At 36.8% G+C, this 14,409-nt stretch overlaps 1 protein-coding gene across 1 annotated transcript; it reads right to left on the reverse strand.

The window, feature by feature from the left end:
• Window positions 1–597: 597 nt before the first annotated feature.
• On the reverse strand, window positions 598–1,563 carry LOC111159590 (olfactory receptor 688-like). Its single transcript, XM_022522125.1, has one exon. The coding sequence runs from the start codon at window positions 1,561–1,563 to the stop codon at window positions 598–600; it is 966 nt and encodes a 321-aa protein (XP_022377833.1).
• Window positions 1,564–14,409: the final 12,846 nt, after the last annotated feature.

Consider the following 14,409-nt stretch of genomic DNA (forward strand, 5'->3'; position numbering starts at 1 on the left):
GTCCAATTCTCAGACATACAGCTGTGTGTGTGTGTGTGTGTGTGTGTGTGTGTGTGTGTGTGATGAGGGATAACTAATAGGGTTATCTAGAGTCACTCTATAGCATTTAAAATGTACTGTATTTTCCATTAGACAGGAAAATTGCTGCCAACTTTTAAATGGAATTTTCTTTTATTAATGGAGAAGTGATTTACAATTTCATTTAGTTAGATATCATTCCTTTTTAAAATCATCTTAATTTCTGTTTTTAAAAGTTAGTAGCAAGGTTTAATAGAGAGAAGCGTATTCTAACCTCACTCTGCAACTTCCCATTTGACCTTGGGCAAGTTTCTCAACTTTCTTGCTTCATCTGCAAAATACATAAATAACAATTGTTCTTGTTTCATAGGGTTGTTATGCAATTATATGAGTTAATATTTGTGAAATGTTTCGAACAGTGCCTGGCACTTAGTATACGCTGTACCAAATAGGTGAATTAATATGAATTGATGTTCCTAACAATTGGGAGACATGCAATCTTAACCCAGGGCTGTTACACTCGAAAGCCTGTGCTCTCTCTTTAACACCAGTTATAAAACACTGCCATTTAAAGTTGGTTCACTTCCTGGAAACGTTGTCGCCCAAACCAAGCACCTTCTGGAAGCCTACTCTCAGCTCCTGGGTCCTGAGGGCATACACCATGGGGTTAAAGGCTGGGGGCATGACATTGTGTAGCACATTGAAGAGAGCAGGGATGACAGGGACCTTTCTTCCTGCCAGCTGGGTGACAGACACAACAATAACAGCGGTGTAGAAAAAGAGAATGAGGATGAGATGGGAGCTGCAGGTACTCAGGGCCTTTGATGTTGCTTCAGCAGAGTTCAGCCTCAGCACGGAGCGAATAATCAAAGCATAGGAAGCAAACACCAGACCCATGTCACTCCCGACCATAACCCATACCAACGCCAACTGGTAAAATCTGTTAATTGTGATGTCATCACAGGCCAGACTGGTGACCCCCAAATTAGAGCACAGGCAGTGGTCAATTTCATTCCTGGAGCAGTAGTGTCGCTGGGCAGCCAGTACAGGCACTGGGATGGTCAAGAGGCCATTCCTGAGCACCATGGACAGTGTGGCTTTGATCACAAAAGCCTCAGTGACTATGGAGGGGTAACGAAGTGGGTAGCAGATGGCTACATATCTATCGACAGCCATGCAGAGGAAGATGCCTGACTCCATGCCCATAAAAGAGTGGATGGCATAGATCTGAGCAAAGCATTCAGGGAGGCTGATGGCCTTGGCCTCAAACCAGAGAATGGCGAGTATCTTGGGCATGATAGTGGTAGCCAGGCCAATGTCCACTATAGCCAAGATACCAAGGAGCCAATACATGGGCTGGTGCAGGGAAGGCTCATGTTGGATGGTGATTAAGATGAGGATGTTGGCACCAAGAGCTAAGATGTAGAGCAGAGCCAGGGGCAGGGAGAGCCAGTGCTGCCACTCGTGAATGCCTGGGAGCCCCATGAGGATGAACTCAGACACTTGGAACATGGAGCTATTGTTTATGCTCAAGGTGGTATCCATATCATGGGATGTCTTTTCAGCATCTATCTGTGAATTAAGGGGAAATAAGCATAGGCTATGGTAAGCTCAGCTGAGGCTCAAAATTTGTGTAGATATAGAAGATTTATCCTTTATAACTCAAGAAGTCCTTTTTAAGATAATGTATCCTCAACCCACTTGGACCCCTGAGAAAAGTTTGGATAAGAACAATAGAAGAGCCAAAATAGATTCTAACATAAAGATTTTTAGCCGAATAAAAGTGAAGATTTATTGTCTTTGTTTTCTGGAAATTCTGGGTAGATTGTGTGTGTGTGTGTGTGTGTGTGTGTGTGTGTGTGTCTGTGTGTGTAATGCAGACACATAGCAGAAGACTTGTACATTATAAAGAACCCAAAGTTAGAGGGCAGAGGTGTTTTCTCCATTGTTGGGGATCTTCACGAAGAGACCAAGCAACCACAGCAAGAACCTTGACCGTGTTTTTCTTTTAAACAATGCCTGTGGTTGACAAATGATATCTCCACAAAAATCATGTCATTTAATCTTCACCCAGCAGGGGTTGGTATTTACATATAAGGATACAAAGGTTGAACGATTTGTCTAGATAAGAATCATTTTTGAAAACACTAATAAGTGAGAAAACTTGAGCAAAATTTTAACCTCTGGCATCAAATCCTAGCTAAAAGGTTAATATCTATAGGAATATCACTATTTCGTCTGCTGATTATGAAAGTAACTTAAAGACATAAAGCTATATTTTAGAATCATCAATTTTATTAGTAAAAAGATTTAAGGAGAGAAAATTACCACCAGACTTCCCAACACTTTCAGAGTTTTGTGTGGTATAGGTTTAAAGCAGTAGGCATTTATCACACACATTTAGACCATTTCATTTAAGTGATTTCACAGCTCATTATTGGTCCTTTATACACTCTGTCCTCCTCATTCTCACAGTCTCAGTTTTGTTCACTCTTGAACTATTGCAGACTATTTTCAAAAATTTGTATCAAAAAGCATACAGGCATTATGGTTTTGGAAAGCTTTAATACCTGAGAATTCTTTTTTTTTTAACCTTTATTTGTGAGTAATACCTTCCCTGTCAAATATTTAGGTATAAATATTGCCTTTCCAAATCTCTATCTTTGCTTCATTGATGGCCTTAACTATAAGAGCAAGCCTCCATCCCTCACAGCCTCCGTGAAGAATGAATGACCATGCCTTTTATAATTGTAATATAAACTCATGAAATTGAAAAATAAAAATAAAAAAAACAGTAGCACTTTTAGAAAACAAAAAACAGAAGTTAAGAAAAATAACCATAAATCAAAATCCCAACAAGCAAAGGTAATGGTTTTTAACGTTTTAGAATATTTAATTTTCAGCATTTTTTTGCTGAAAGATAATATGTTTTATAAAGTTTCATGTAAGTGGAATTCTTCATCCTGTGCTTTTTCTTAGTACATGTAAATTTCTTTTTTTTTAATTAAAGATTTATTTATTTATTTCACACAGAGAGAGAGAGAGAGAGATCACAAGTAGGCAGAGAGGCAGGCAGAGAGAGAGGGGAAAGCTGAGCAGAGAGCCTGATGTGGGGCTGGATCCCAGGACCCTGAGATCATGACCTGAGTCGAAGGCAGAGGCTTTAACCCACTGAGCCACCCAGGCGCCCCGTAAATTTTTATATGTATAAGTTCTATGTAGCACTCAGTCTTTTTTATTTTTTTTTCTGGTTAATTTTGTGCCAATATCAAACTGAGTTAAACATATTAGTTTTACAATAAATTTAACACACAAGAGGACTATAATCCCTTATTACCTATTCTCTTTAATTTTGAAGTCCTTTTCATGTGTTTGTTTTTCAGATTAAATTTGATTTCCTATATTGAGTACCAAAATAGCAATTTTGTTTGGACTGTGCAAAATTTGTAACTTAATTTTGGAAAAAAAGTTGACATCCTTATACTGTCAAGTCTGCTTATTCATCAAATGTGGATTCTCTCTGCCTTTGTTTAAATCTTCAAAAAAATTTTATTAAAATTTTGTACTTCTGCAGTGTTCTTATTATTAGTATTTTGAGATATTTTGAATGAATATGAGTTTTTTCATTATGTATTCCATTGTGTATTTATGACCTATGGAAATCCAGGGAATTTACCTTTTTTGGTGTTATTATATTGGTTTTTGTTATTTCCTTTTGCATTCATTCATTTTGCTAAACTTGTGCTATTTTTAAATACTTCATGGATTTTTTTCTGTATTATCTCAATTAATCGTTGCTGATAAACCAAATATTTTGGGTTTATCATTTTATAAACTGCAATTTTGTTTGTTTTGTTATTTCTGTTTTGTGTATCAACCATTTTGCTAAACTGTTGTCAATTTTCAAATTTTTCCCATTAATACTCTTTTCCTGATTTTCTAGGTATAGCAAAAAGTTGCTTTTAGGGCATCTGGTTGGCTTAGTCCACAGAGCATGCAACTCTTGATATCAGGATTGTAAATTAGAGTCTCATGCTGGGTGTAGAGGGTACTTAAAAATAAAATCTTTAAAAAAAAAAGTGCAACAAATACCTTTTTGAAAAAAGTTGCTTACAAACAGTGTTATTTTCCCTCTTTACAAATATTAATATATTTTAATCTTTGTTTCATATCTCACTGTTGAAACAGTTTGAAATTCATGATCAATGTAAAATAAGTATGATGGCAAATATCTTCAATTTTTGGTTGATTTAGTGGGAACTCAGCTTCAATTTATATTAAATATGAGGTCTTTTAAAAAAAATCATGTCTTTTCATTGAGTGTAATAAAGCAATGTTTTGTTTAAAGTTGCTTTTTGTTCTAGGAATCTTGGGTGTAGAATTTATTATTCTAGGCCTGTTGGTTTATCATTGATTTACTGAAAATCCTAGAACTCAGTCTTATTTCTCTCCTGTTTCCTAGTCACAGAATGTAGTTTCTACGAGACAAGAGCTTGAGAGAAGGGAGGTACTAGAAGTGAAGAATCAAATAAGGAAAGCCATAGAAGGCAAGGATAAGGCATAAACTAACTAAACTCAGAGAGGAGGAACAGAGTTTCTTACAGGAAGTTGGGAAACATCCATCCCCTCACTTTTAGGGTACAGGTCATTGACTGGTTTACTTAGTACTTCAAGGTCTTAGACGATACCTGTAATGCCTTTTGTAGCTGTGTCTGCTCTCCTGGCTTCAGCTGCCTTTGTCAGCCTTTGTTCAGAACAGATTTGTGTCCTTGCTTGCCACCCTTGGAGTCTGAGGTTTTTGTATAAATTGGGTCTGTGAGATGTCTGATCCTGGTGTGGTGCTCTCCAGGCCCTCCCTGCTTTATAACAAACATCCTCCAGGGGCTTTTTTGGCATTGCAATGGGAATACAACCCAAGTGTTGTTAGGGATTAGTCACAAAATGTTTGGGTCTGTTCATCTCTAATCCCAGAGCAGCCCACAAGATGGACAGCTTTTCACTCAAGGATTAATTCACTCTTGTCTGATGAATAGTGCTTTTCATTCTAGGAAGGTTTTGAAGTCTACCTTTATCTTTACTTTGTATTCTTTCCAGAGATTGCCCCTATTTCCTGATCACAAACACTATGAGTAACCTATTTATGTTGCTTCCTCATCCTCACTTCCTATAGCTTTCTTGTCTCGCTGCAAGTTAACTTTTGTTTTAGCATGTATAGAAATTGCTCTTGCTAATGATCTCAAGTGCCAAAAGTATTGGGTATTTTTTATAAATACCCAGATTACTCAGGTAATCTTACTAGAGCCCTCTCTATTATTTGTGTGGATCAGTTCCTTTTCAGGACCATTTGCCTCTCTTGTCTTTCATGACATTGTTATTTTAGTGTTAATCAAACTGGATTAAAGGAGTGATGTAGAATTTGTATTCAGATCAAATGTTCCTTAATCAGAGATGCATTCTCTGATCAATTTATCAAAAACAGCAATCCTGACTCTATAACTCTCTGCTCTATTTGTCTCTATGGCACATATCACAACATGTCATGTTATCAAGTCATTTATTTGTCTCTTTTTTCTTTTTCACATTAAAATATAAGCTCCCCCAAAGTATGCTTCTTGTAATTTCTGTTCATTGCTCTGTCCCCAACACCTAAACCAGTTCCTGGCACATAGTAGATATTTTATGAATATTCGTCAAATAGATGAATGAATATTGAGAAGAGCGAATAGAGAAGCAATCTAGAGGAGTTTCAAAGTGTGATGCTTACATTCATAGGCAGTGACATTTTACCCTTTTCTGTTTAATAATACATGTATTCTAGCTACATATACTATTATTAAATAAAACTTTAATTTTTATTTTAATTTTCTCAAATTAGCTTAAACTCCCATTTACTTCTTTGTTGCTTAAAGACTGCTGTCAGAGATTCTAACAGCCAAAAATTACTCAAAATACAGTAACATTGTGGTGGAATGGAATCAATATATATTTAAGTTTTTATTTTAATTCCAGTTAGTTAATGTATAGTGTTACATTAAATTTTAGGCATACAATATTGTGATCCAATTCTTCCATATATTGCTCTGTGCTCATAAAGTTAAGTGTACTCCTTAATCCTTACCACCTATTTAACCCATTATCCTACCCATCTCCCCTCTGGTAACCATCAGTTTGTTCTCTATAACTAAGAGTCTGTTTCTTGATTTCTCTCTCTTTCTTATTTTCCCCCCTTTGCTTGTTTCTTTTGTTTCTTAAATTCCACATATTAGTGAAATCAAATGGTGTTTATCTTTCTTTCTCTGACTGACTTACTTTGCTTAGCATAATACACTCTAGCTCCATCCATACTGTTGAAAATGGCAAGATTTCATTCTCTTTTATGTCTGAATAATATTCCATTTGTGTGAGTCTGTGTGTGTGTGTGTGTGTGTGTGTGTGTGTGTGTGTATTACATCTTCTTTATCCGTTCATCAGTTAATGGACAGGTGGGTTGCTTCCATATCTTGGCTGTTATAAATAATGCTTTTGGCCTTCTGACAGGTGAGAGGTGGTACCTCTTTGTACTTTTGATTTATATTTCCCTGAAGAGTGATGTTGAGCATCTTTTCATGTGTCTGTTGGCCATCTTATGTCTTCTTTGGAAAAATGTCTGTTCATGTGTTCTGCCTATTTTTTAATTGTATTGTTTTTTGGATGTTGTTTTATAAGTTCTTTATGTATTTTTGGGTACTAACCCTTTATTGGATATGTCATTAGCAAATATCTTCTTCCACTCTGTAGGCTGCCTTTTAATTTTGCTGATTGTTCCCTTTGCTGTGCAAAAGCTTTTTTCGTTTTGTGTAGTCCTGATAGTTTATTTTTACTTTTGTTTCCCTTGTCTCAGGAGGTATATCTAGAAAGAAGTTGCTATGACCTATGTCAAACAAGTTACTGCCTCTGCTCTCTTTTAGGATTTTTATGGTTTTAGATCTTACATTCAGGTCTTTAATCCACTTTGAATTTACTTCTGTGTATGGTGTGAGAATGTGGTCCGGGTTCATTCTTTTGCATGTTGCTGCCCAGTTTTGGAATGGAATTAATATTTTGATCCATGTGTGAAAATTCATTATTTTTACTATAATTAAAGTTATGTAATGCTTTAGCAATTTTGTTTAATAGAATATTGTACTCTTAGGTTTTGTAATACATTGCAAAATGAGGTGTAGCTTGCTAAAATTAAGATATACCAAGTCATAAATTATTATTGTCAAGCTATAGCTAAAGAAAGTCAAGAATTGCCAGCACATTAGGGAAATTTGCTTCTGGACTGTAAAAAAGCATGGTCAGAGGAGTAAGCAATTCTGGTGGAACAACAATTATTTATATTTTGGTAAAATATTTATAAAATTTGGTAAAATTTTGTAAAATTACCAAAAAATTGGTAAAAAATTTTTGGTAAAAATAAATTTGTATATCGATAAAAAATGTGAAGTCACAACCAAGAAGGGTTTGGGAATAAAAATATTTTGTTCAGGACATTGTAGAAATGCTGTGGAGAGAAATGGTATAGATTTCCAAAGGAAGAACATTGATAAACATTTCATAGGCTTATTCTCTTCTCTGAAATCATGAGGTATTTCAGAAAACCTACAAATATCTAAAATTATTTTCTCTAATAGAATGTCAGTTGCTCTCAGAATGACTGCTGTCTTGTTGTTTTAACTAATGAACTTGCCCAAAGGAAAGGTAAATATGCTCAGTGGGTTTCTTCACAGTATCCGAAGGACTACGTGATAATGACAATAGAAGAGGATGGAATTATGCATATTTTCAATCACAGACAATGAACTGGCAATGTGGTCTGAACTGGACCTTTGATAAGATGAATCTCAGTATGGCATGCAAGATTATGGAACACTTTAAACTTGGAAAAAGGAGAATGTAAAAATGGGCATATTGATTCTCATTAGCAAAACCCTTTTGTGAACTCAGAAGTGGTGTAGCATCAACAATTAGATGTTTTAATCCACTTCCTGGTGGAGTCTTCTTGGGTTACCTGAGATGAATGGTCATGAGATTATTCCATCATGCTATCATGATATCATGTACAATAAATAAATAAATAAATCAGTCTAATCCACTGACTCCTTCTGAAGCTCAAAATTGTTCTGTTTGTCAACAGGGACAACCAGAGACTCAAAACAACTATTGGTCACTATGAGACCAACATGTAGCTAGCGAGTGGAGGGTATTGATGGTTCCTGACTGTGATAGGGACATATTCTGGATTTCAATTTGCATATCTGGTCACGAAAGCAAATGCTTCAAATATCATTAGAGGATTAGAACAGAACGTATTTTATTTTGGATCCTCTGTTTATAGATCTTTACATCAAGGAACCATCTTCCAACAGACTAGTGAAAAGATGCTCAACATCATCATCAGGGAAATACAAATCAAAACTATAATGAGATATCACCATGCATCAGTCAGAGTGGCTAAAATCAACAACATAGGAAATGACAGGTGTGGTGAGGATATCAAGAAAGGGGAAACCCTCTTATACTGTTGGTGGAAATAAAAACTGGTGCAGCCACTGTGGAAAACAGAATGGAGGTTCCTCAAAAAGTTAAAAATACAACTAACCTGGGGCACGTGGGTGGCTCAGTCGTTAAGCGTCTGCCTTCGGCTCAGGTCATGATCCCAGGATTCTGGGATCGAGCCCCGCATCAGGCTCCCCGCTTGGTGGGAAGCCTGCTTCTCCCTCTCTCACTCCCCCTGCTTGTGTTCCCTCTCTCGCTGTGTCTCTCTGTCAAATAAATAAATACAATATTAAAAAAAAATACAACTTACCTATGATCCAGCAATTGCATTATTAGGTATTTACCCAAATGGTACAAAAATACTGATATTGAAGGGATACTTGCACCCTGATGTTTATAAGAGCATTATCAATAACAGCCAAATTATAGAAAAAGCTGAAATGTTCATTGACTGATGAATGGATAAAGAAGATGTGGTAAAAAAATGCAATGGAACATTACTCAGCTAATAAAAGAGAATTTAATCTTGCCATTTGCAAGAATGTGGATGGAGCTAGAGAGTAGTGTGCTGAGCGAAATAAGTCAGTCAGAGAAAGAGAAATATCATTTGATTTCGCTCATCTGTGGAATTTAAGAAACAAAACAAATGATCATAGGAGAAAAAAAAAAGAGAGGCAAATCAAGAAACAGACTCTAAACTATAGAGAACAAACTGAAGGTTACCAGAGGGGAGACGGGTGAAATAGGTGATAGGGATTAAGGAGTGCAGTTGTTATGATGAGCACAGGCATTGTATGAAAGTGTTGATTCACTATATTGTACACCTGCAGCTAAAAACTAATATTACACAGTATGTTAACTAACTGGAATTTAAATAAAACTAAAAAAAAAAAAAAAAGGTTCTCATCTTACTGCCTTACACCATAGAACCAGAGGAGAAAAAGAGATTAATCTATTACCTGGAGTGATTAAACCCCAAAACTAAAGGGAAATTAGATTGTTTCTATGCAATGGGGACAGGAAGACTATGTTGGGAACCCACGATATCCCCGAGGTGCCTCTTAGTACTTCCATGCTCACTAGTAAGGGTTAATGGAAAAGTATACTAATGATAAAGGGCAGGATGACTGAGAATTCAGACCTTTTAAGAATGAAGGTTTTCGATACTCTGCCAAGTTTTGACAGAGTTGGTATAAATATGGTAGAGATCAATAATGACCTTGTGAACAATTACAGAAATTAGAGCTGTAGTAGCTTTGAACATTTTATATTGGCTTTTTATTTGTGAACTTCTATTTTTATATATGATCCTTCTCTTTCCTTTCCATTTTTATTTTATGTATGTTATTGAAAGCTAACTGAATAGTTCAGTCTTTGGTAGGTAACAGAATATTTGATTGGACTCTGACTGAATTTGAGGAATATGGTAGTTTTTCCAGCAGCATATACACTGACTCTCGGGATTGTGCATCTTGTTATTTTTGGGGAAAAAGTGACAACCTCTTTGTATGAAGAATAGCTCTATCTTTTATGTTTATTATTATTTATTAATTATTATTATTTAGCTGTCTTTTTAAAAATAGAAGTATTGAATTGTTTTATTGTTGTTTGGGAGTTCAGATGTGCGTGAAATAGTGCATTTGGAAGCTGAGTAGTCAAAGGTGTGAACCAGGCTGTTTATCAACTTCTTGTGCCTCAGCTACAAATCCTGTTGTTTGGCCTGCTCTCTGCAAGTGGATTTAGGTCCATCAGTAATATGCCTTTATCCGCTGGAACGATGCTAAACTTTGGCAGTAGAGGGCACTGGAGAGACATCATAAGAAGAGAGGTGTTTTTTTTTGTTTTTTTTGTTTTTTTTTTTTTTGTTAGTGTTTAAGTGAGGTAAAATCCAAACAACATACAATTCAGCATTTTAACCATTTTAAAGTATTTAATTCAGTGGCTTCTAGTACATTCACAATGTTGTACAACTATCACTTCTAATTACGGAAATTTTCACCATTCTCCAAAGAAACCCTTTTGTACATCGTTGTTTCTCACTTTCCCTTTCCTTTAGCCCATGGTAATTACTTAGCTCCTTTTTGTCCTTATGGATTTGCCTATTTTAGATATTTCATAAAAATGGTATCATATGATATGTATCTTTTTCTGTCTGACTTTCTTTCATTTAGCCTAATGTTTTCGAGTTTTATCCATGTTGTAGCAAGTATCAGTACTCCTTTACTTTTTCTGGCTGGCTGATTTTCCATTGCGTGGGTATACCGCATTTTTTTAATGCATTCCTCAGTTGATGCACATTTGAGTTGTCTTCCTTTTTTGGCTATTAGGAATAATGCTATTAGGGATATTTAGGAATAAATATTCATGTCCAAATTTTTGTGTGGACATACATGTTTTCAGTTCTCTTGGGTGGTACCTAAGAGTGGAATTGCTGGGTCATGGGGTGACTCTTGTTAATCACTCCCAAGAGCTACCTGCCTCTTTTACGAAACTGCTACACTGGTTTACGTCCCCACCAGCACCGTGTGAGTGTTTTATTTTCTCCATAACTTCACCAACACTGGCTTTCCGTATTTAGAATTATAAACATCCTGGTAGGTGGGAGTGGTATAACATTGTGGTTTTGTTCTATACGGTAATGAAGACAAAGCTAATGCTGTTTCGAAATGATAGGTTCAAATGAAATTGTCAGCTGGATATGAAAATAAATGTTCTAGAAAAGACAGGCAATTAAAAATAAAATACTGTGACAGTATTAAAATCACATAGGGCAAAACAAATGGGTAAATGTAAAGCATATGACAAAGAGGAATAGTTTATAAAGATAAAACAGAGTGCACATCCCTTTTTATACACATGGCACATAGAGTGAATGGAGAGAATAATTAGCTGCTCTTATCTTTCTGTTGTGTCAGTTTTCCATGTTGGATGTGAGATGTTTGCATATTTTCAAAGGAACTGAGAGACACATCCCCAGCAAGTTATTGAAAGTGGCACTTGGGGCTCCTACACACTAACCCATGCTGTGTGTTTTTGAATGAATAAATAAATAAATGAAATAAATATGTGAATGAAAGCTTGGAGGCAGCTTTGAGGATGGCTCAACACTGCTATTTACTGCTGGGATCCAGCCTTGGCAGGTACAGGTATCCCTGAAGGAAGGGTGGCGTTGGCGAGATGAATGAGAGAGCCACACAGCGAGCTCTGGTCAGTAGTCAGGCATCTCCATCTTTATTCTGATTATCAAGCTTCTTATATACGCAGTTTAATTGGGGTAGGGGGTTCCAAGCATTCATCATATAATTTCTCTTTGTTCACCACACGTTATTTTAGTTAAACCATAATGGTATAGACTGGTGCCAGGGATGGGAGACAGGGTCTTGCTTCTTGAGTAATCACGTCCCTCAGAAAGCCATGGAAGTTAGCACAGACATGTGCTTTTTGGTAACTTATTTGGGGGTCTGCAGTAAAACAAGATGTAGGTTAATGGAAAACGAGAAGCTATAGGGTTGAACTAGATAATAAAGAACTGTAGGAAAACAGGATATAGGTCAATGGAAAACGAGAAGGTTTAGGGATGAACTAGATAGTAAGGAACTGCAGGAAAACAGGAGACAGATTAATGGAAAATGAGAAGCTATCTGGAGAAACTAAGTATATAGGAGGGAAGTAGGAATGAGAAGGCGTTACCTTTGTAGGAGGCAGGGTATATTTTAATGGCTCAGTTTGTGAAAGCCTTGGACAAACATCAACTTAGATAGGAAACTGTCTATTGCGGTACACATCTAAAGTTCTCCATTGTTCTAGGTACAGAATAATTTACCTCCTTGGAGTTGCTCGGGTCCTTAAGCCTGAGAGATGTTTGCCGCTGATTAGCAAGGGGGTCTTTATTTGAGAGAGATAACGGGGATCAGAGGAAAAGGTAAGAGACTAACAGACCATGCTTATCTGCGGGGCTGTCCCACCCTCAGCAGTCACCGGCAGGGCAGGTGTTAGGCCTGCATTAGTTCAAACCTTAACCTAGTGGAGCAATGCCCTCGACCAGGCCTCATGGCTCCCAACAATTTACTAGTTGATGAACCTGTATAATCATTCAACCTGAGTGCCTTTTCTTTGTGACAAAGGGTTAATAGTATACTATGTTTCCTAACTAAGAAGGCTGCTGTGAAGACTACATGAAATTAGTTGATCCATTGTGGGAAAGTGTTCTGCAAACTGTAAAGAAGTCTTTAAGGTTAGATGTTGTTATTACCCTACTCCTTTGGGGTAGAAACAGTGGAAGTTGGCTTAAGTTCAAGCCCTTTTCTGTGACTGCCTCTTGCATACCCTTTCTTACTGGAGGAGTCCTTCAGTCTGAATCAGCGGCCATTGTTGGTCAAGGGTGAAGTAATAGCTCCTTTTGGAGAAAGTTTATAGTCTCTGTTCTTGAGTAAGTGTTCAAGCATTACTCTTAGGATGGCTTGTCCCACATATGGACTGACTTCCTGCAGGTCTGCTGCCCTGCCCAGTGCTCACTTCTCTGGTAGGATGAGCTCATGGCGTTGCTTAAGCCCTGAGCAGTCTTCTAAGACTTCCAAGGTGGACTCATGCAAACTTTTTGAGGTCATTCTTCATATCATGGTCCAGGATATTTAATACGTAGGTCCACAGACGAACTTATACTGCTGACCAGCTACATCATGAATCAAGTATTAAGCATCAGTCATGTGCGGAGTTCCTGTACTAGGCTTAGAGAAGGTAAAAATGAACATGGATCAGCGTTCTTATACTCAAAAGTGTACATTTAAAAAAATTTTATTTATTTATTTGACAGAGATCACAAGTAGGCAGAGCAGGATGCAGAGAGAGAGGGGGAAGCAGGCTCCCTGCTGAGCAGAGAGCCCGATGTGGGGCTCTGTCCCAGGACCCTGAGATCATGACCTGGGTGGAAGGCAGAGGCTTAACCCACTGAGCCACCCAGGTAGCCCAAAAAGTGTACAGTTTTGTTAGATGGGCAAATGATAAAATTTAAATTAGATTTAACTGGTTATTTGTAGCTACTTTTCTAGGGCATTTTCTAGGACTATTTTCTTCCTTTCTTAGAATGAAAACTTTGCTGCATAATTAGATCAGTTTTCCCCTGTGTATATCATATCTCAAAGCCTGTTTTCTTTATTATCTCTTTTGCTTGTCATGGCATGCTGTGACTTTGTGAATCAACAAGATGCTATGATTATTACTACTTTTAACTTGAAGAATTGAAGCAGAGTGAGTTTCACAAGTTCCTCAAGATCGTGTAGAGATTCTAGCACCGATCAAGAGGAACAGGGAGAAGAGTGCAAAGGTTTTGAAATCAGACTTCCAAGGAGTAGAATCGCAGCTGGTGGAACAAGTTCTGTAACCCCCAGTGCCTAGATCCCTTAGCTATACATTGGGAATAATACTGTTTGCACCTCACAGGGTTATTGTGAGTATTAAATTAGATTGTGTGTATGTATGTGTGTGTGTGTGTGTGTGTGTGTGTGTGTGTGTGTGTGTATCTCAGTTCTTTGGCCTATGAGAAGTACTTAGCACTTGTTAATGATTAACTAATTAATTATTATTATTATTATTGAGATTATCTGGTATGAAATTAAACTTTTTTCTGTCTTTTAAAATAGACATTTATTTATTTTCTTTTCCATATTATGAAAATGACATGTAAAACACAAATATGTGCAAGTTAGAGTTAATTCATACAGTTTTCATTTTCTATTAGTATTAATGAATTTTCTTGAATACATTTTTGCTTACATTTGGACTATTTCCTTTGGATGTTTTTCTAAATATAGCATTACTGGATCAAAGAACATGAACATTTATGAACATTTCAGTAAATTTTATCAAATTGCT

This window comes from Enhydra lutris, unplaced genomic scaffold (genome assembly GCF_002288905.1).
Source record: "Enhydra lutris kenyoni isolate GAN:26980312 unplaced genomic scaffold, ASM228890v2 scaffoldscaffold68, whole genome shotgun sequence".
NCBI lineage: Eukaryota > Metazoa > Chordata > Mammalia > Carnivora > Mustelidae > Enhydra > Enhydra lutris.